Below are 22,924 nucleotides of genomic sequence, written 5' to 3'. Positions count from 1 at the left end.
GTTTTTATATATTTCACCTTATTATTTTAAAAATTTCATCTTACACAAAATAAATATAGGCTAGAATTTAACTTTGCTACTCTTCTTTCACACATATTGGTTGGTTTTCCTCAAAGCACGACATTCATTTCCTGCAATTCATGACTATGACTCACACTCCTCTCCTTAAGGTCTTCCCTTAATATCAAACATCATCTACAGAAATAAGCATTCTCTGCAGTACCCTCTCAACGCCTCTCTGCCCTTTGCCAATCCCCTCTTTTATTGCTACTATTGCTATTTTATATAAACCAGAGATGCACTCAAATTACATCTCAAAATGTGTATATGTTCCTTCTTAAAAAGAACTGTAGCAGAGGATGGTTTCGATCCATCGACCTCTGGGTTATGGGCCCAGCACGCTTCCGCTGCGCCACTCTGCTCCTGTTAACAGATCCTCTTAATTACCTTTTGGTATTTCTCTGTTCCCTTTCTTTTCTTTCCTTTTCCTTTTCCTTTTTTTTCTTTTTCTTTTTTCTTTTTTCTTTTTTTAGCTTAGAAAAGTTGCTACCTAGCATATAATCTTTCCGAAATCTCTGTAGATCAAAAGCACTACAACTATTGCAAATAGAAAATAAAAGGTCTGTAGAGATAAATGGCTCAGTAGTTAAGATTACTGGTCGTTCTTGCCTAAAACCTGAGTACAATTCCCTGTACTGACACGGTGGCTCACAACCATCTATAATATACTTCCAGTTCCAGAGAACTCAACGTCTTCTTTTGATTTCCTGGGGACGTGGTGCAATATACATACATGAAAGTATTCATACACAGAAAATAAATCTTAAAATAGAATAGCAGACAAGTAGCGGAGTGTGATGTGCACGCCTTTAATCCTCAGACCGCGAGAGGCTCAGCTGCAGGCCAGCCTGGTCTACAGAGCGAGCCTCAGGACAGCCAGATGTACACAAAAATACCCTGTCTCAAAACAAAACCAAACAAACAAGAATGGTTGTGTGCGGTGCCTCATTCGTGTATATCATCTGCTGATAGATAAGAGTCCTGATTTTAAAAGTCGTCAGTAACAAAGTGGGAAACCCAAACAGGAGCCTCGTGCTGGAACCACACTGTCTCCAAACTTTACAAGAGAACATTTCTGTTTCTTAAACCGAATGTAGACTGCAAACTATGTTTTCAACCTAGACTCAACTTGGACCCTCGTGTGTGCTCCCCCTTTCTTGCCTTTGCAAGTCCTGTTTGCCAAATATGATTGCCCTTTGCTTTATGAAAATGTGACTTCCCAGATACTTGATGACTCCCCTTCCACTCCCCTTGCACCTAAATTTCTTGCCTCCTTTCTAACTGCCAGTTACCCCGACAGCTGCGATCTATCACACTTATCTACACCATAGGCCTCCTTGAGTCTTGACACCCAGCCCCCCCCACACACGCGCGCACACACACACACACCCACACACACGCGCGCACACACACTGCTGTTCAGGTGCTAACAGCAAATCATCTCGACAGCTGTTTTCTATCAACCCTAACCCTTCTCCAGAAAAGGAACCTCAAAAGCCAGCTGTCTGGTTGAGATAGGAGACGATGCAAGTACAGAACGATAACTTTTGGGGTTAAAACAGGAGCAAGAGTGAGTAACGAAATCCAGAATGTTTGGAGTAAGTTACTAAATTATTTGTGGGTACCTGCCTGGATTCTTTCTTCCTAATAATTCGGCATCCTAATCTGGAAGAAGGACTCTTCCTACAGCTCTTTCAAGAGCGACACCAAGTATAAAATACTGACCCCGACGTGATTTGAACACGCAACCTTCTGATCTGGAGTCAGACGCGCTACCGTTGCGCCACGAGGTCACCCTATAATGGTCTGGTTAATTACCATCTAACCAAAACCAAATCTATGTAATTAGCTTCTGCTAGCCTTCAGGAGTGCAGTAATTAGTGATCTCGACAAGTCTTTTCCTTCGTTCCTGTCCTTCATAGGACGCTAACAAAAGTGGGCTCTGAACTCTGTACAGGAGACTGTTCCTTGTCTGACGTGGAGCAGACGGTTATCAGATTCGGATCACCTTCCAGATCACATCACTGTACCAGAACCGGGTACAACAGTTATGTCTGCCTGAGTCAGGCAAGGATTCCTGACCGGCTGGTCAAAGGACCTGCCTAGGAAAGCTCCAGAAGCATGTATGCAGTATGCTGACAAATGTTTAGCAGCCACTGTTGGGCAAAAACCACAATGCTGGGTGTCTCAGCTTGACACACCCCAAAGCTGAGAGAGTTTCAATTAGGGAAGTATTTTGATTAGCTTGGCCAGTGGATATGTCTGTAAAGCATTTCCTTGATTGATAATTGATATATCCAACATGGGCTGTGCTCCCCTGAGCAGATGGCAGGACTGGGTTGTATGAGAAATCAGGCTGAGCAAGCCATGAAGAGCAAGCCAGTAAGCAATTGTTTCTACAAAACTTCTGCCCTGCCCAGATTTCTCTTCACGATGCATTACAATACTGTAAGCCGAAATAAACTCCTATGTACTCAAGTTGCTTTTGGCTGTGATGTTTGTTACAGCAACAGAAAAGCAAACTACAACAGTGTGATTATCTCTTCTAATAAACCTTTTACCCAAAAGAGCAATCTGCCTCAGTGTCCCCCTTGTACCTCAGACCTAAGAACATTCATATATATATATATACATACATATATATATATGAATATATATATTTCCCCCCACCCACTCCAGCCCTGCTCAATCATGCCACAAGAGCATTCATTATCATGTCACTTATGTCACCCAGTGTTGAGCTGGAAAGTGCACAGCACTCCTATGAGCCAGTACAAGCAACCCCATGCACTATAGAGGTCTTTTCTTGACATCAGTATCAATAAAAGAGATGGATGCTCTTAGACACTGTGGTGTTTTGAACAAGCTATGTCCCCCCATAGGCTTGGGTATTATAATATTTGATTTCCAGTTGGTAACATTCATTGTGGAGGTGGTACATCTGCTCTGGAAGACATATGACAAAATATGTCACTGAGCAGGATGTGCTTTGGAATGTCACTGCCTTGCCCCACTTGCAGCTTTTGCGTTTTAAGATGTGATCTCTCAGCTTCCTGATGTAGCTGCCTGATGTCATGCTGCCTCGCCGTTATGGACACTAATCCCCTTGCCGCCTCACCTATGGACACTAATCCCCTGGAACAGTAAGCCAAAATAAACTCATTCTTCTGCGGGTTGCTTTAGTAGCAACAGAAAAATAAACACCACGGGCATAGAATGTCAAGTGTATGTCTCTGAACATTCAAGTGTCATCATACAATTATATCAAGTGTCTGCTATAAGTCTGTGAGGTCTGTTGAAACATAAATCTGGCTACAAAGCAGCTAAAAACTGGAACAACTTCTTTCTACTTCTTTCCCATCTGAGCAATCTGTAAAAAGGCCATTAGGTTCTCTGTACTAGACAAATGGAGAGAAAACGTTCCATAATTATGTCTATGACAGGGAAAGGGGGGAAAGGATGGTTCACAACCACAAATTAAGAAATCACTCCCCAGCATCACTGGCACTGTGCTTGCTTTCCATGGGCACCTTCAGGTCCAAGTCATCCTCCTAAACGTGGTTTCAGGGCTATCCAGGCATGCCTTGCCTTGCCTCTTGACCAATGGCAATCCCAAAATGTCTGAATCCCTTCCACCCTCCCAAATCTAGATGCCCTGCCCTCCCACTAGCGAGCACTCTCCCCTGTCTCCCAAGTAGGATAAAGCTAGCTCTCTCTGACCACTGATGGATTCTTAGAGGCCTTTGGGAAACGTTTGTCAGCAAAGAAGAGCAAGTTGTCCCCGGTAGAGCAGAAATTTAAGTGTTAAACTAAAAAGGACTGGGAGAACAGGTTTGAGGCAAGATTTCATGCAAAAGATCACTTTAAGAAGCAGATGGCCTGGGCTAAATTTGAAAGACATTATTCAAGGAAGGAAAACTAACTGGCCACCAGGATGGGGGACTCACAGGTATCTTTCTGAAAGGAGATACCCTAAGGATATTAAGATGCCTCCAGATCCAAGAGTTGGAGAGCTGTCCTGGCTTCTGCCTTACTCCCACCGGCTAATCATCCCAGGCCTACTGGGAAGCCAAAGGATAAAGGAGCCTGGGGAAGAAATTCTTTATGCTATAGAGTAGAACAAGAGAAAGATGAGGATGAACCTGATGATAGGAAGCAACTTGATTCACATAATAACCCCCATTATGATTAACGTGTTAAATCTGTTAAATGGTATTTCAAACTAATCTTCAATACTACAGCCTGCCTTTGGAGACAAGTCTTTCCAATATGCCATTATTAATGGGAAGAATATTAGTGAAACACGTTTACTTGGGAATTACTAGTATCAACATCCTGACAAGGTTTGCTTGTTTTGTTTCTTGAGATAAGTCTCACACTGTAGTCCAGGCTGGCGTTGAATTCCAACTTGCAGCAATCCCCTTGCTTCTGCTTCCTAAGTGCTACTATTATAGGTGTGAACCACCACATCTAGCAAAGACTACCTTTTTGGGGGAAAAATAGTGTGTGTGTGTGTGTGTGTGTGTGTGTGTGTGTATGTGCAAATTTTACATTGTTTCTAGAAAGGTCTTAAATGTCCAAAGCTGCTTGATCAAACAGAAGGTCTTCCTCACTATGGAAGAGCTGCACGAAGTCTCTTATTTTTGCAGCATTCATAGCTATTTTATATTTTAAAAGGTTTGCCATGAATTATAATAATGCTGTTCCATGACAAATTACATGAAATTGTATTGTATGTTCCATATATAAGGGTTTGTTTTGTGTGTGTAGTATGTGTATACTATGTATATAGTGTGTATAGTGTGTATGTGTAGTGTGTGTGTAGTATGTGTATATGTAGTGTGTATGTGTGTGTATAGTGTGTGTAGTGTGTGTGTGGTATGTGTATAGTATGTGTAGTATGTGTATATGTAGTGTGTATGTGTATGTATAGTGTGTGTAGTGTGTGTATGGTATGTGTGTGCAGTGTGTATGTGTAGTTTGTGTGTAGCATATGTAGTGTGTATGAATAGTGTATGTGTAGTGTGTATATGTAGTATGTATAGTGTGTGTGTAGCATGTGTATGTGTGTAGTGTGTGTGTATAGTGTATATGTATAGTGTATGTGTGTGTGGTGTGTATGTGTGTGTGTGTGTGTGTAGAGGTCGGGCACAATCTCAGGTGTTATTCCTCAGTCACTATCCACCTTATTGTGAGGCAGAATCTGTCGCTGCATGGAGCTAAGTGGCTCAGGTGGCTGGCTAGTGAGCTCCAGGGAGCTAAGTGGCTCGGGTGGCTGGCTAGTGAGCTCCAGGGAGCTCCAGGGAGCTAAGTGGCTCAGGTGGCTGGCTAGTGAGCTCCAGGGAGCTAAGTGGCTCGGGTGGCTGGCTAGTGAGCTCCAGGGAGCTCCAGGGAGCCTTGTTTCTCCCAGCAATGGAATTGCAAGCTTGCTTCACAGAGCTTGGCTTTTTGATGCGGGTTCTAAGGATCAAACAACTCAGGTCTTCATGCTTTTCTAACTGAGCTAGCTCCCCAGCCCATATATTAAGTTTTGCTGCCAAATCCAGCTTCATCTGCAACCACACCATATAACAGTAGAAAATATTTAATATCTAACTCCGTACAAAAATAAGGCTCCAGAACGCAGGCTAGAGAAAGGTGTTTTAGAGACACACCTACCTGCTGAATCCTGGTATCAGAAGCATCTTCAGAACTCTGATTTCAGATGCAGCAGGGCAGGAAATTCTGGCTTCTTCAAGCCTGAATTGCTGCCTGGGGTCTCTTGGCTGCCTGCAGAGGTCTGGCAGATGGACAGTTTGAATTAAAGGCATTTGAAAAGCAGCAAGCGAAATGTTGGCTAGGAATGTACTTCTTTTTGTAAACCAATGAAATTTCCTGTTGAGAGCTGTTCTCATCCTTATCATCAAAGATAAAAAAGTAGAGGCCCAAAGAGTTCTGCACAAATAATAAGCCTTGCTATACTTATCTCCAGAGCTACTCCTCCAGCCACACTGGCCCAAAGCTCTCTACTTTATGGAACAACACTTCAGTTAACTTTTTGTTCTCCTGGTCTGCTCCACATATCAGCAACTCCCCCTTTTAAATGTGCATTTCTTCTTTTGGCCTGTCTCATGGTAATTTAGTTCTCAAATTAAACCACAATCTCAAGAAGGTGGAATGGAGTCTTGTGCCCTTATATGTCCGCTGCTACAGCCTACAGGAGACCGAAGTACAAGGGCCTGTTGTCTAATTCACCTCCCACTCCCCAACTGACCACTCCTGCACTAGTTCATAATCCTGAGAGAAGACCTATGGGATCTCTACTAGAGCTATTGAAGTCACCATTGAATAAAATAAAAATAAAAATACAGTATGCCCCACTCTGAACTTACTCCATTTCCTTCTTAAATTGAGTTAGAGTTGCATTGTTAAAAGTAAATTTAGTGAGCCAAGCAATGGTGGTGCACGCCTTTAATCCCAGCACTTTGGGAGGCAGGGGCAGGCAGATTTCTGAGCTCAAGGCCAGCCTGGTCTACAGAGTGAGTGCCAGGACAGCCAGAACTACACAGAAAACCCTGGCTGGGGTTTGGGGTTGGGGGGAGGAAGAAAAGAAAAAAAACTAACAAACAACGTAGACATATCAGGATGTAAAAACTACCCTGGGAGTATAATTTACTTTGAGAGAAATGTTCTTATCAATTTTCTGGGGGGAAACGTAGGCCACTGTAGTTTCATAACCATTAGGAAAGCAGAGGAGCCTTTGTGGTTTTAGACCAGGGATCCAATCTTCCATTTTACAGATATGTACTGCTAACCTACTTGATTCCAGGCACTGCTTTAGGTTTGGTATACTTCAGTTACTAAAACTGATTTTAAAATTCATTACTTTGCGTGTCTGTCTGTGTTTCTGAGTGTATAAATGTGCATGACGTGGATGCTGGAGCCTCAGAGGCTCCTCAGGTTCTGGCTTCTGTCTCTCACTGTCCAATACCCAGGAATTCTTTTTTTTTTTTTTTAATTTTTTTTTTATTTATTATTTATTTATTATAAGTACACTGTAGCTGTCTTCAGACACACCAGAAGAGGGGTCAGATCTCATTACGGATGGTTGTCAGCCACCATGTGGTTGCTGGGATTTGAACTCATGACCTTCAGAAGAACAATCGGTGCTCTTACCCGCTGAGCCATCTCTCCAGCCCCCAGGAATTCTAATAATACATTTTTAAGATTTACTTTCCATTTTTAATTGTGCAATGCATGTGTACCTGTGGAAGTCAGAAGAGAATGTCAGCTCCTCTGGAGCTAGCCCTACAGCCTGGTGATTTGAGACCAAAACTGGAATAAATACTTCACAGGTTGCTGCAAGACCAGAACAGAAAAGATACTTTGCAGAATAAGAGTTCTATTTACAGCTAAAGCAGTTAAAGAGAAGCTCCCATTAGTTTGATGCTAGATTCTAGTAAGACATGCCCGGTGCGTAGCCTGCCTTTGCTACTGCTTGTAACCCTCATTCACTTGCTGTAGATCCTTGCCTTTGCTCCTCCCTGTTCTCTATATTCCTTTAACAGGGAACAACCGTCAACTCTCTCACCTTATCTCTCCTATAAGGTAGACTTCAGGAAGCCAGTGGGAAGGTGCTTTCTCAAACTCCGACTTAGAGAGAGAGACTGCTGGCTGGCCAGTCCCAGCTACGCCCAAATACATCTCGGACAATTTGGACAATTGTGAAATATTTCATTTCATTTCATTCATTTCATTTATTGACACTGGAGTTCTCTGTGTAGCCCTAGCTGTCCTGGAACTAGCTCTGTAGAGCAGGCTGGCCTTGAACTCAGAGATTCACCTGCCTCAGACTCTTGAGTGCTTGGGCTAAAGGTATGCACCACCACTGCCCAGCTGACATTAGCCTTTTTAAAATTTCCCTTTATCTACAAGTTCAAGAAGGACCACTGAGAGGAGGCAGTGGCAGTGGAGTGCTATCTTACCAGATCCCCACTGTGTCCTCCTACCTCAGAACCTCATGTTAAGAGAAAAAAAATTCTATTGTCAGAAATGCCTGTAATCCCAGCATTCAGGAGATTGAGGTAGGAGAATTGCCACAAGTAACAAGCCACCTTTGGCTACACTTAGTGTCAGCATAACCAACTTTTACTACAGAGTTTCTACCTCAAAAAGCCAAAGAGAGTTAGAGGAGGTGGTTGGTTGAATGGAGGGATGGATGGATGGATGGATGGATGGATGGATGGGTGGGTGGGTGAGTGGGTGGGTGGATGGATGGGTGGGTGGGTGGGTGGATGGATGGATGGGTGGGCGGATGGATAGATGGATGGACGGACAGATGAACAGACAGGGAATAGAACCTTCTTTACTGTTTTAAACCATGAATCATCTGAATCAGTGTTAGAACTCAGTCCCATTTTTAACCATTGGTTAAAAATACTTAGTGGTTAAAAACAGAGGCCCAGGAGTTTTATTCCCAACACCCACAGCATTGAGTGCAAGTCTAGTTCCAGGGGATTTCATGTCCTTTTCTGGCCCCCACAGACAGCCTCACACATGTGGCATGCACTCACACATATAAAATACATAAAATAAGATAATTTAAAAAGAAAACCTCCTGCTCAAACATATATGAGCCTTCTAGAAGTTCAAAATGTCATGTTCAACTAGGGCCAGAGACACTATTCAAATCCCCTTTTTAGAAAACAGTCATCAAACTACTGTTTTAATTCCTGGATGGTTTTGTTTGTTTGTTTGTTTTCCAAGACAGGGTTTCTCTGTGTAGTCCTGGCTGTCCTGGAACTCACTCTGTAGACCAGGCTGGCATTGAACTCAAAAATCAGCCTGCCTCTGCCTCCCAAGTGCTGGGATTAAAGGCATGCACCACCACTGCCCAGCTTAATTCCTGTTTTTAAGAGCTATTGTTTATGAGGTTCATGACCTCCAAGCTTGCTGTTACCACACTAGCTACCTTACAGTCATTTAGGAAATAGGCACCAACTTGATCAGCTGTTTCTAGCTGAAAAAAGTTTCACCTCTTGATGACCTTTAGGTCTCTGAAGACAACCAAAAGAATCCTCATAGGTCATGACAGACTGCTGAAGAACCAGCTAAGGGTAGTCTACAGCAAGGGAGAAGAAACAGAATTGAGACAGCAGACCACTACATGGGTCTGAAGGGAATGGAATCATTACGAAGATCATAGCAGGTGTAACCCATTTCTACTGGTCATTCTGAGTCTTGCTCTCCCCCCACCCCCTTTTTCTCTTTTGGATTTTGAGATAGAGTTTCTGTGTATAGCCCTGGCTGTCCCGGAACTCACTCTGTAGACCAAGCTGGCCTTGAACTCAGAGAGTTTGACTGCTCCTGAGTGCTGGGATTAAAGTTGTGAGTCAGCACATCCAGATTCCATCCGGCTCCCTCTCTCCCTTCTTCACTCACACTTCAACACACAGGGATGCAGCCTCTGGACAACAGGCCCAACTCCAGGATCTCTCAAGTGAGAGGAAGAGGGGAAGAAAGGAGCGGATGAAAGGGAAGGCATAAGAGGGAAGAGAAGAAAGGGGCAAAAGGAAAGAAAGACAGGAGGGAGAAAGGATTGCTTCTGTGTATGCTACCTAGTAACAAGTGACTGCTAGACACAGGAATACTATTGGCTGATGACTCCTGGCAGGCCAATCCCGGGCTCTAAACTGCTCAATGGAAATTGTGAGACTTGCACGCGGAGTGGGTCCACCAAAGTCCGCTGTTGCGAGTCCCCGCACTTTGTGACTAATGGAGAGCGTAAAGTTCTTTCCTCTCTCCTGTAGCAGTTTGTTCTCTGGTGGCGACTGTGCTCAGCGGCGAGTTGGAGAGTAGAAAAAGGGCAGGATAATCAGCGTTTGAGGGTCAGAGAACAAAAGAAAACGCAGTTAATTCTAGAAGGTAGGGAAGGGGGAGGGGAGCGCTCCGAGTCCTGGCAGGGACCGTAGGAGCGGGGGTGGCGGTGGGGGGTTGAGGGGGTGGGGGTAGGGCATAACACAGGCTGCTGGGAGGGAAAAGCCAGATCTTTGACTCAGGAAAGAACACCTGGGGACAGGGGTAGTCTTACCTACACAGTTTTACCTGAGGTTCATCAGGAGGAAGGATTACAGGGAAGGCGAGGGGGGGAGGAGGGAAGGGAGAAGGCTTGGGAGGAGAGAGGGAGAAAAGAGGAGGAAGAACTTGGTAGAGAAGTAGGAGAAAGACCCTAATAGGAGGAGGGGGGAGAGGAGGAGGAGGAGGGAGAAAACCCCAAGAAAGGAAGAGGAGGAGGGAGGGGGGAAGGAATATCAAATGACAGCTGAAGAAACTGGACTCTGGAAAGACAACTGAGCCTAAGACAGCGGAAAACTGCCTGCCTGGTGTTTATGTTGTCTGTTTAACAGAATGTTTGGTGAATCCACCTATTAAGGTAGACGAAAAGAGTCCATCTAAGGCAGACGTTTGAGTGCTCCTGAGACCAACGTAGGGACAAAAAGGTGTAATGTATATGAGAACTGTGGGTGATTTATCCTCTGTACTTCTAGGTTTTCTGTCCGCACGTGACCTAGGTGCCTCTGTCCTGAAGACCTATGGAGCCTGCTACTTCCCTGCATTCTTGCCCGTTAGCCTCCCTTCTCTTCTTCTTGGCCCTCAGCCTGTTTATGCTGGTCTCAGGTACAGCTGTAGGCTTCTCGCTCCTATCAGCTTTTCAGAAAGCAATGGCCACAGTTCTCCTGATGGGCAGAGACAGGAATAGGGACTGCAGCTGTGCTGGCTCATCCTTCTGAATGTGAACACTGGATTTATCCCAGTTTTGTCTTACAGAAGTGTAGCTAGAGCATCAAAGGAGATCTGTAAATGTCCAAGTGGCAACTTTCAAAAGAGTTAAAAATAGACAAAACAGATTTGAATGATATATTTTGTTTAACACCATATCATCAAAATAGTAATATTTAAATGCTTACCTTGCCAGGTGTGGTGGTTGGTACACACCTATAAATTTAGGAGGCTGAAACAAGACTGCCAAGAGTTCAAGGCCTACCAGGAGTACAGAATAAGATGCTGTCTCCGAAAGCAAAACAAGAGGACTAGGAATGTGGCTCACTCAGTAGCGTGCTTGCCTAGCATGCATGGGCTGTGGTTTGAACCCTGGGTCTGTGCCACACTCAGGCATTGGGCTGAAGAACAAGTCTCTCTGAGCACTGGATCTACACTGTGTACTCAGGGAGACTGCTGTGTTCTGGTCATGTTGATTCTGGTTTAAATATGGCTGGGCTTGAACTTGCTAAGAAGCTGAAGATAACTTGATCTTCCAGCCTCCATCCCATCTCCTCAGTGTTGGGATTGTGGGTGTGCACCCCACACATGGGTTGTGTTTTGTTCCTGAAATATTGCGGCCTCCCTGGATTGTTCCCAGGAATGCTGCCCACCCGCCACAGCTAGCCACCCACTAGGAAGCCCCTGTGGCCTTGGAAATGACGTGTCCAGCGCAGGGTTGTCCAACCTTTTCAGTTCTCCAGACCACACTAGATGAAGAATTTCCTAGGGCCCTGCCTTAAATGATCCAAAAGTATCTGTTCTAGTTTCATTTCTGTTGCTGTGATAAATACTCTGTCAAAAAGCAACTTAGGAAAAGGAAGGGTTTAATTAGGTACAAACGCAAGTCACAGTCCATCACTGTGGGAAGTCAAGATAGGAAATTGAAGGCAGGCCTGCTTGCTATGCCACACAGCATTACCTCCAACCAAGGAACTAACGTCATTGCCAAAGAAATGCAGGATAGTCCATGGAAGATATTGCTTGTTGGCTTCTATCAGACTCTGATGTAAGTCAGGACACCCTGCCTAGGGAATGGTGTGGGCAGCCTTAACATTGTTGCAATTGACAACGGAGACAATCTCCACAAAGATGCCCACAGGCCAATGGCTTAGGCAGTTTCTCAGTTTGGAGTCTCTTGGGAGATAATTGCAGGTTATGTGAAGTGGAACTAACAGTTAAAACTAACCAGGACAGTGTCCAGACCACAGCTTGAGTGGTGTGAATGTACACAAACGTTTATTTTGTATGACATTGTGGCACAAAACTGTCACTAAAAAGTCCACTCTTGGGAACTATAGAATCAAAACAAACAACAGCAACAGAAACAATCCTCATGAGTTAAGTGAGCTTAACAGCTGTAGTTCCTGCCTGATTGTCCCCCTTTGTTGAATAGCCCAGTTTACTGTCATAGGACCAGCTGAGCCCATCCTGGCCATGGTAGGAGAGAATACCACACTACACTGTCACCTGTCACCAGAGAGAAATGCAGAAGGCATGGAGGTACGATGGTTCCGGTGGCGTTTCTCCCCTGCAGTGCTGGTGTACAGAGGCCATCAAGAGAGACCAGAGGAGCAGATGGTGGCATACCAAGGAAGAACCACCTTCACGAGCACAGACATCAGCAAGGGAAGAGTTGCGCTCATTATCCACAATGTCACAGCCTACGACAACGGCATCTACTGTTGTTACTTCCAGGAAGGCAGGTCCTATGACCAGGCAATCATGAGGCTCATGGTGGCAAGTAAGTCACCGTTTTCCTCTGTTGACTTTTCCCAGTGTGACTTCTGGGGAAAATTTCTCTCCTCGATTCAGGCTCATCACAGACTGGCACATTTCTTGCCTGTAATCTCCTTTACATAGGGAGGGTTGCTTCTTGAGTCCACCTGAATGAGCTCTGCTAAGCTGTGCCCATTGGTCCTTGAGTGTCAGGCACCAGTTAGAAATGTGCAAGGGTAGCCGGACAGTGGTGGCACACGCCTTTAATCCCAGCACTTGGGAGGCAGAGGCAGGTGGATTTCTGAGTTCCAGGCCAGCCTGGTCTACACAGTGAGTTCCAGGACAGCCAGAGCTATACGGAGAAACCCTGTATGGAAAAAAAAAAAAAAAAGCAATGTGCAGGGGTACCTGAGATAAACAAGCATTGCTCCTAAAACCACAATAGACATCTCACTGGTTAATATCAATTTTATAGTTCAGACCAGGCTTAAACTCACAGTGACCTTGAACTTCTGATCTTCCTTCCTCCCTACCAAGTGCTGGGATTACAAACTGTATCCCAAACTTCAGCATCCCCGCAAGTTTGCCTTGCTCTTTCCCCCATTACTCCTCGTAATAACTGTAGAGAAAGCAATTGACATGTAAACAGATAATGTCAGTATTAAGTACAGCAGCAGAATCATGTCCTAGGACTGGTGGCCCGTAGAGGAACAGAGTCAGAGAACTACCTGGAGCATTTCACATAGCTTCATGATAGCAACGGCAATTAAACTGGCCATGCAGGGAGGGAGCCATGCTTTCTTAGTATCACACGATATTAAGGGAGGAAGGTTTCCTGACCCTTGTCACCTGATCCTTTTCACAGCAGAACTTCAGGACTGGCTAGTGGTGTTTGTGGGTTCCAGGAACCCCAATTCTTTCCCTGTAAGCATGTTGCACTGCCTTGCCCTGCTCTGAATTAAGAGCTTTGTAAAACATTTAACTAGCCGGGTGGTGGTGGCACATGCCTTTAATCCCAGCACTTGGGACGCAGAGGCAGGCAGATTTCTGAGTTCGAGGCCAGCCTGGTCTACAGAGTGAGTTCCAGGACAGGCTACACAGAGAAACCCTGTCTCAAAAAAACCTAAAAAAAAAAAAAAAAAAAAAAAAAGGATGATGTGTGTGTTCTTACCTGTGTATATGCTTATAGTAGCTAAAGGTAGGTGTCTTTCCAACTTAGTTTTTGAGACAGGGTCCCTTGTTGAACGTTGATCTCTCTGCTCTGCTATCCTCATTCATTCATTTATATTTTGTTTGTTGGATCAATTGGCTGGGTGATTTCATCCTGAAGTCTGTTGTCATTGAACCCAATGGAATGTTTTATAAAATTATTTTGTTCACATTGCCAAGTCTTGTGGGAGTTTGGTTTGTTTGTTTTTTGTTTTGTTGTTTGGGAGTTTGTGGTGGAAATGCTCTTTGGCATAGGGGAAGATTTAAGGGTGGCCCCCCTGCTTAAAGGCAGGGAAGGGGCACCTTCACATAATCTCCCTGCAGCCGAGAGCATGACCGTTCCATTAAGGAGGGGGCACCTTCTGATAATCTCCCTACAGCTGAGGACATAACTGCTCCTTGAACCCAAGATGTTTTGGAAGTAATTTAAGGCTACTGAGAGCTGTGCATGCAAGGATCAAAGAAACAGACCTCATGCACCTGGGCATGGGGGAAAAATATTTACTGTAAAATAATGAAGAAGTGGGCATGCTTTGCCATGAGAAAGTGCTAAGAGATTGTGCTACATGGTTGTTGTTAAATTCAATTTTTAGTCTTACTGTGTTTTACTATAAAAGATTTCTCTCATTAAAGTTTATTGCCATTGCCAGCAGAGTGGTGGTCCTCTCGTTCTCATTCAGTCACCCTCTCTACTTCAGCCTCACCCTTGTCAGCTGGTTCCGACAGGAGTTGTTGTTGTCTGAGACAGGGTCTCTCAAATATAGGTCTGTCTGGTCAAGTTATTTTAAATCTTATTCCACATCAAGTTTTCTGAGTGAGGCGTCTATGGCTTTGTTTCCTGGGCAAAATCAAATTGAAGATCCACACATAATGACACAACTATACTATACCTATACTCCCACTGCAGCACTTGGGACTTGGACACAAGAGGAGTTCAACGTCATCCTCAACTATATATCCAATTCAAGGCTAGCTTGAGCTACATGAGATTCTTGTCTCAAAAACAAACAGAAAAATCAAGTTGAATAGCCCAGTGTGGTAGAATATGCTTGAAATCTCAGCACCCAAAGGGTGAGACAGAAGGATTTCTGTGAGTTTGAGGCCAGCCTGAACTATATAGTGAGGTCCTATCTCAAACAAACAACAAAAAATTAAAAATAGAGCACAAAGCATGGGACTTCAGTTTATTGAATGATTTATTCTCCTCTCTTTGGTATATTATATTGAGTAAGCTTAACAAAGGAGCTAGTCAATAAAAGTTTGTGGGGTCTACTTAAGGTGGCAGAAATGCCTCACAACCACACATCTAAAAGTTTGTCATACCTAATGTTCTCTTCAGCTGAAGGCTTCTAGGATATTCTTTTTCTTGGCTGTCCTGGAACTCACTCTGTAGACCAGGCTGGCCTCTAACTCAGAAATCCGCCTGCCTCTGCCTCCGAAGTGCTGGGATTAAAGGCGTGTGCCACCACCACCTGGCTAGGATATTCTTTTAATGACATACATAGAATGGTGACAACTACTTCAAGTGCATTCATATCTCCCTAATAGGTGAGGGAGCACTTTAGATAACCTACCTGAGTGAGTCCCCAGGAGGTAAACCCCTCTGAATGTCAAGACTCAGCTCTGTGGTAGCAGCCCTTGTGGTTAGCACTCAGCAGTGAGCCATTGGCTTCCCTCTGTTTGGCCATGAGAAATGGGAAACCCTAAAAACTAGAAAGGACAGTGTCTTAAAATAAGAAAGCTTCGGTAAGATTGTGGTATCCTGACAAATTCTTGTATAACTCTAGAATGTCATAGGGCTAAAGCAACTGAGACGTTTTCCCACAGAGCACAAAGTGAAGATTTGTTGTGTTTTGTTTTGTTTTTTGTTTTCTTTTTTTGGTTTTTTGAGACAGGGATTCTCTGTGTAGCCCTGGCTGTCCTGGAACTCACTCTGTAAGCCTTGAACTCAGAAATCCATCTGCCTCTGCCTCCCAAGTAATGGGATTAAAGGCATGCGCCACCACCGCCCGGCACAAAGTAAAGTTTTAAGTAGACCCTTTTTCGTTGGACTCAACCTACCTACTTAGAAGTGAGAGTCTCTGTCACAAACTGTGACACAACAAGCCTTGAGGGAGACAATACCCTGCTTCATCCCCCTTCCATTTTCTCATTGCCACAGTGCTGAGTTGAGGCTGCAGGAGTTTGCATATTCAGTGTCCCTAGGTCCAGCCAGTTTGTACTTCCTCTTTCTTGGCTTCTACCATTCAGAGCAGATCTCTTAAGACACGCTCACTGAAATACTATTGCTTGTTCTATGATGCTGAGGATCAAACCCAAGTTCTTGCTTATGCCAGACAAGTACTCTACTACGGAGCTACATCCCTAGCCCAGCTACTCTTTTTGTTTGTTTGTTTGTTTGTTTGTTTGTATTTTGAGATAGGGTCTCACTATGTATCCCTGGCTGTCCTGAAAACCTGCATGTAGGCTAGGCTGGCTTCAAACTCATAGAGATCCTCCTGTTTCTGCCTCCCTAGTACTGGAACCAAACCAGCCACTCCTTTAGCTGAGCCCTGGTCTTTCCTCCCAGGCCTTGGCTCGGAGCCGCTTATTAAAATGAAGACTCTTGAGGATGGGAGCATCCTGCTAGAGTGCACATCTGAAGGGTGGTACCCAGAGCCCCGAGCTGTGTGGAGAGACCCCTACGATGAAGTTGTACCTGCTCTGGAGGAAGAGTATACAGCTGGCAGAGAGGGCCTCTTCACAGTCACCATGACTATCATCATCAGGGACTGCTCTGTGAGGAACATGACCTGCTCCGTCAACAACACTCTGCTCAGCCAGGAGATGGAAAGTGTGATTCTCATTCCAGGTTAGTCCCCTACCCTCTGGAGATATGCCCTGAAAAGATAGGCTGCTCAGCAAATAGGCTGATACCTGGAGTAGTGACGGGAGACTAGAGGATGGTCTGGGGAAGGATCATTGGCTCTGCCGAACTGGAGGCTGGAGCTGAACTGAGGGCATATCCCTTGCAACAACAACAACAAAAAAAAATCAATCAGTCCCAAACATGTGAATGAGTAGTGACAAACAGTGATAGAGTAGTGAGGAATAGTGGTTATGTTGGTTTATACCTGTAGCCCCCACATTTGGGAGGACAGGACAGGAGAATGGATGGGTCTTTCTACTTAAACTTGACTAGACTTGAATTTTGGTAATCCTTCTGCCTCCCCAGCACATGGGCTTATGCTATGTGCCACTACACCCAGCTCATGGTATGGGTTTAATGTGTAATGAACTGGATCCCTGTCCCTCTGTTGAGAAGAGACTGCATGCAGCAAGAACAGAGCAGGGAGGAAGGCATTGCAAGAGGCTGGACCAGAATGCTGGGGACCTGTGCAAGGTGGTACCTGTAGAGGTTTAGCAGCCTGCTTACCTTGTATCATCCACGGCATGCATCCATGGGATTCATCCATATGCAGCCCTGAGTGATTCTGCAGTTTTAATCCCCTGAGCCCCAGCCAAAGCAGTTGGAGGTCAGCCAGTAAAAAGCCATCCTTTCTCTCCTATCCTTGGTCCTGAGGGAGAAACCCCAGGTCTGGAACCCGAGAGAGCTCTTTGGGTAAACTTCCCCAAGGAGTGTTCTCAGCCCTACCATGCTATCTCTCATGACACAGCCCTTCTCTGCCTCACTTTCCAGAATCCTTTGTGCCCAGCCTTCCTCTGTGGATGGTGGCCATGGCTGTCACTCTGCCTGTAGTAATGCTGATCGTCCTCACATCTGGAAGCATCTGCCTTGTTAAGAAACACCACAGGAAGAAATTGATTCTGTCAGCTGAAAAAGAAGCCGAATATGAAGAGAAGGAGACTGCACGTAAGGAACTAGGGAAATGAGAAAGAACTCAGAAGGTAAAGGAGTAGAGTCAGGAGAGTTCACCATTCTTCAGTTTAAGGCCAGCCTCAGCTACACAGTGAGTTCAAAACCAGCCTAACCTACATAGGATCACATCTGAAAAAAAAAAAATGAAACAAGAGGAGGAAAAGAAAAGAAAGAACACCACCCTCTGAACTAGACAGAGGACACATAGTTATGGCAGAAGTGCTCAGAGCCCTCAGATCCTAACAGTTAAGCCTTTAGATCTTTTGGTTCAATCTGCCGACATTGCATCATTGGTTCCAAGCAGGACTGAATGACCGAACAATAGCAAACCCACACAAAGAAAGTCCTACTACTGTTCATTCACCTGGTTTCTCACAATTCTCAGGAATGGGTATTGTATTGTCACTTTTTTTCATTGTTATGATAAAGTTACATGATGGGGGTTGACAAGATTGTTCAACAGGTACAGACACTTGCCTGGCATCCCAGAATTCAATACCCAGAACCCACATGGTAGAAGAAGAGAACCAACTCCTACAAGCTTTCCTCTGACCTCCACACCTGTAACATATCACATGTACACAGAAACACACACACACATACACACACTAAGTAAATGAAAAAAATACATTTATGTAAATGAATATTTGGCCTAAATGTATGGGTGCCTGGTATCCACAGAGGTCAGAAAAGGGCATTGGATAGCCTGCTACTGGAGTTACGGATGTTTGTAAACTACCATGTAGGTGCTGGAAATAGAACCCGCATCTTCTGCAAAAGCAGCTAACACTCTTAACCCCTAAACCATCTCTTCAGACACTAAACATTTTAAAATTACATTTATTTATGTATTTATTTATTTATTCGGAGGAGGGTAGCATACCATTACCTGCATTTAGAAATCAGAGGACAATTTGTGGAACTTGGTTCTTTCCTTTGTGGGTCTTAGAGAGTGAACTCAGGCTTTGCAGTAAACTCCCCTTACCCTCTGAGCCTCCATGATCATCTTCATTAACTAACCTAGAACATCTCTCACAGACAAACCTAGCTCTCTCTCCACAGTGCTTCTAAATCCTGTCAATGTCACAATCGAGATTAATCCTCTCAGGTGGGAATGAAGGGTTTAGTGCTGTAGCAAGAGCCAGCCCTGCTTTGTTTAAGACAACTCTAAATTCTCTCAGCTGCCTACTGAGTACAGAACTTTGCTTCCTTTTCAGGGCAACTTCAAGAGGAACTGCGTAAGTTGAACCTTCCCTGAACTACTCTCTGCAGTTTGTGTTCTGCGGGCTTAGCCATGACCTCATGACATTCACCTCTCTCACTTGCAGGATGGAGACGAACCCTCTTACATGCCGGTGAGTGCCTCTGGCATTCTCTTAGACACCGAGACTACTTCGAAGGGAGGACGTGAGCAAAAGACTCAAGGGCCCTGGAGTGGGGAAGTAGGGACCTGAGAGTGCTTTGTTAGCCATGGCCCACCAATGCTGGACTCCAGCTTAGTCAGGGAATCCCCACAGTACATTTCTCATACTCCCTTCCTTCCTTCCTCCATTCCTCCCTCCCTCCCTCCCTCCTTTCTTTCTTTGTTCCTTCCTTCCTTCCTCTCTCTCTCTTTCTCTCTCTCTTTCTTTCTTCCTTCCTCTCCCAGAAGAAGGTAATCCATGAGTATCAGAGGTCTACCATACAGAATAGCTCTCCCAAGAGTATCTCTTGCTCTTGGATCCTGAGTCAGTTTGAAAGAAGACAGTTCTGTCTTGGGTATTTATTACTTGGGAGTGGTTAGCATGAACAGTTGGATCCTTGTGGCAAAGAGGCAATCTGCTTCCTGGGGCTGACCAGGGATGTAATAACTAGGTGTCCAGAAATGCTTTCCTGCTCCCAGGAGACCACTTATACTCAGTGAGTCAGATGAGTGGGAGAGCCCAGAGCATAGCTGCCTTTTCTTCTTGAGCATTATTTATTTTTTCATGTTTCATCAATAAGAATACAAGCTTCACCAGATGCCTTGACACAAGAACTGTTTCTCCTTAAGAGGAAATTCAATATTGTCACAGTCTAACTTGACACACAATCACAAGTTGTCACAATCAGACATACCAGCTTGGAGGAAGGAAGGCACTATTCTAACATGATAAGCAAAGTAGACTGATTAGGCAAGCTGTAGTGTAGATGGTTGATAAGAACTCCGTACGTCCACAGTGGCTTCAAAACTGACTGAAAGTTTTCCCCCTCTTGTGTTGGCCGCACACTCTTGGCTTTGGGAAGCATTCATCCTCCTTCCTCATCCTTTCTTGGGTACCCTTATCTGTCATTTAAATCAGCTTTCATCTGGTTGAAGGAATGTAGAGGCCAGTGAGATGATCCTATACTAGCCAGGACACTGTGTAGTGAGACTCAGATTAACTCCCTAATTGACTCATCATTAGGGAGAGTGAGAGATTCACCCTCTCTTGTTGGTCAAAGCCAAGTTGGATGGTTTCTGCTAAGGGAATTCCAAGGATCTGATATCATGGTGAACAATGGGGCAGATCTGAAAATGCTAAAAAGGAGGACAATTCACTTTTGTTCATTTGTTAAACTTTCTGGGGTTTTTTGAGCTCTATAGAAGATAATGTTCCTGTCCCTAGGAGACAAACGAGCTTCATCATGAGCTTCCTTGGGTCAAAAAGTCCTTCTTTGAGAAGGATTTTCACACAGAGGAAGCCCATATCAGCTCCCAGGTCCTGGGGATTCTGGGGGTTGGGGAAGAGAGGTCGTGCATATCCTGGAAACTGAGCTCTCAGCACTAAGCCTGAGACTTTTTTTCTACAGCGGACGTAGTCCTGGACCCAGACACAGCTCATCCTGAGCTCTTCCTGTCAGATGACCAGAGAAGTGTAATCCGTGGCCCTTCGAGGCAGAGTGTGCCTGACAACCCTGAGAGATTTGACTGCCGCCCGTGTGTCCTGGGCAGGGAGAGCTTCTCCTCAGGGAAGCATTTCTGGGAGGTAGAGGTGGAAAATGTAATGGTGTGGGCCATTGGTGTTTGTAGAGACAGTGTTGAAAGGAAAGGGGAGGCCCTGTTGGTTCCTCAGAATGGCTTCTGGACCCTGGAGATGTTTGGAAGCCAGTATCGAGCCCTGTCCTCCCCAGAAAAGATCATACCTCTGAAAGAGCGTCTTCACCGTGTGGCTGTGTTCCTGGACTGTGAAGGTGGAGATATTTCTTTCTACAACATGAGAGACAGATCACACATCTACACATGTCCTCCTGTGACCTTCACTGGGCCCCTGAGACCCTTCTTTAGGCTTGGTTCTGATGACAGTCCCCTGTTCATCTGTCCGGCATTCACCGGAGCACAGGGAGTTACAATACCCGAGGGTGGCTTATTCCTATATAGGACAAGACCAGTTTCTCAGAACCTTATAAGGAAGCCATAGCTCTCATCACAGTACCATCTGGTGGAGACCAGACCCTGTGTCCTTCAGGTCACGTGGAGCACCTTCCAGCTGCCGCCTTCACATATGCTTCAGGCCCAGGCCACAGATCACTGCATCATTTCTTCTAACCATGGGCCTAGGTAGACCCAGTCTTAGGGGACTATAGCTGTGATACAGCTCTCCCCTGAGAAGAAAGTGTGAGAAGGGCTGAAAACGTGGGAGAGTCAACATGATGTGCTGGTCACAGTGGACGTTAGGCAAGAGCAATAGGGTGCATCAGGGTGTAAGAGGAGAGAACTGCAGAGGAAGGAGACCGATAAAGACAAATGGGAGGCCAAAGGAGGAGGATATGGACTGGAGAGCTCCAGGGTAGGCGCTATATGACAGCCGTGGGTAGGTGGGAGCTGATGGTCCACTGATATCCAAAACCAAACGTTTAAATATCACAGAATATGGCTGGAGTGTATCTGTAGACCTACACAGGAGAGGAAATGATCATAGTGTAAGCTGGCTCAGATGTCCCTACAGTAAACACTCACTTCTGAGTTCCGTGTCTGTGCTCAGGAAGAATGGCTTGAGGCTTGAGGTCCACGCTGAGCAGCCAGGTCCCTATGACTCAGATTTACTTGAGGTAGCAGCAGTTCAAGTTCCTTAGGCTCGGGATGTCTTTCCCCAAAGCTCTTCCCCCTTCAAGATAGGGTCTCACGATGCAGACCAGGCCAGCCTCCACCTCCAGAGCGCACAGCCGGCTTATGAGCTTAGGATACAGAAAGACTAAGCTCCTGTGTTCTCGGGTGAACTCCTGTTGAGATTTGTTTGGTCCTTCTCTTGAGTCACGCTCTCACTGTGCAGCACGGTTCTTGACTTCCTCTCCCCATCTTTTGGTTATTGTTGATTTTTTTTTCAAGACAGGGTTCCACTGTGTATTTCTGGCTGTCCTGGAACTCACTACGTGCAGTAAGCTGATCTTGAACTCACAGAGATCTGCCTCTGCCTCCTGAGTGCTGGGATTAAAGGTGTGTTTCACTACGCCTGGCTTCACTCTATCTCTTCAGTGTGGGAGTTATAGGCTTATACTGTCAGGCCTAACTAATGTCTGTTGCTGCTTATGACATGTATGTATTAACAGAACAGAAAAATAACTACATGTATGTACTGATAGATATTAAACCAATAATAAACTAATTATAGTTTCATATGAACAGTATATGTCTTATTTAAAAACTTGTTTCTGACCTGGGCAGTAGTGGTGCATGTCTTTAATCCCAGCATTTGGGAGGCAGAGGCAGTCAGATCTCTAAGTACAAAGCCAGCCTGGTTTACAGAGTGAGTAAAGCTATAAAGCAGAGTGTATAGGCAAAGCTATACAGAGAAACTCTGTCTTGTGGGGGTGGGGAGTTGTTTCTGTGAAGGCTATTGTTGGTTGTCAACTTGACTACATCTGGAATGATCTATAATCTAGAAATGTAAAGAGAGATTTTTTTTTTTTACTTGGTTTGAAGTAGGTGAATCTATTTCTAGTCCATACCTTTGAGAAAGAAAGACACATGTCTTTGATCTAGAGGCTGAGGTGGGAAAACACACACACACACACGCACACACCCCTATCTACCTTTAATCTGGGCCATACCTCCTGATGGAAGTCTGTATAAAGACATAGAAGAAGGAAGCTTTTGCTCCCTGCCTGCTTGGCCTCACCTTGCTAGCACATCCATTCTCTCACTGGCGTTGGACCCTTCTTCTTTGGGATTCCAGCACATACTGAAGACCAGCAGAGACATCCAGCCTTATGAACTGGGCAACTACTCGATTCTTGGACTTCAGTTCACAGCCTACCATTGTTGAATTCACTGGATTGAAA

The 22,924-nt window shown here is 45.0% G+C and overlaps 1 protein-coding gene and 2 non-coding genes across 5 annotated transcripts; 1 reads left to right on the top strand and 2 right to left on the bottom strand.

Moving 5' to 3' along the window:
* Positions 1-350: 350 nt before the first annotated feature.
* Trnam-cau lies at positions 351-422 on the bottom strand. The gene has a single exon. It is a non-coding gene; the product is annotated as a tRNA-Met (tRNA).
* Positions 423-1,781: 1,359 nt separating this feature from the next.
* Trnaw-cca lies at positions 1,782-1,853 on the bottom strand. Its single transcript has one exon. It is a non-coding gene; the product is annotated as a tRNA-Trp (tRNA).
* A 7,888-nt stretch (positions 1,854-9,741) lies between these two features.
* LOC116082413 (butyrophilin subfamily 2 member A2) lies at positions 9,742-22,243 on the top strand. 3 transcript variants are annotated; one of them, XM_031359311.1, is made up of 8 exons: positions 9,742-9,904; positions 10,587-10,716; positions 12,254-12,601; positions 16,355-16,636; positions 17,465-17,638; positions 18,862-18,882; positions 18,973-18,999; positions 20,456-22,243. In XM_031359311.1, the coding sequence occupies exons 2-8, from the start codon at positions 10,632-10,634 to the stop codon at positions 21,061-21,063; spliced, it is 1,545 nt and encodes a 514-aa protein (XP_031215171.1). In that variant the 5' UTR covers positions 9,742-9,904; positions 10,587-10,631; the 3' UTR covers positions 21,064-22,243. The 3 variants fall into 3 exon arrangements, with proteins under 3 accessions (XP_031215171.1, XP_031215170.1, XP_031215172.1); XM_031359310.1 differs by having other exon boundaries at positions 9,742-9,963; XM_031359312.1 differs by lacking the exon at positions 18,973-18,999 and having other exon boundaries at positions 9,742-9,963.
* The last annotated feature ends 681 nt before the right edge of the window (positions 22,244-22,924 follow it).

Source organism: Mastomys coucha, unplaced genomic scaffold (genome assembly GCF_008632895.1).
Source record: "Mastomys coucha isolate ucsf_1 unplaced genomic scaffold, UCSF_Mcou_1 pScaffold7, whole genome shotgun sequence".
Classification (NCBI taxonomy): Eukaryota; Metazoa; Chordata; class Mammalia; order Rodentia; family Muridae; genus Mastomys; species Mastomys coucha.
The sequence above is the reverse complement of the archived record's forward strand: the minus strand, read 5'-3'. Positions and strand labels throughout refer to the sequence as shown.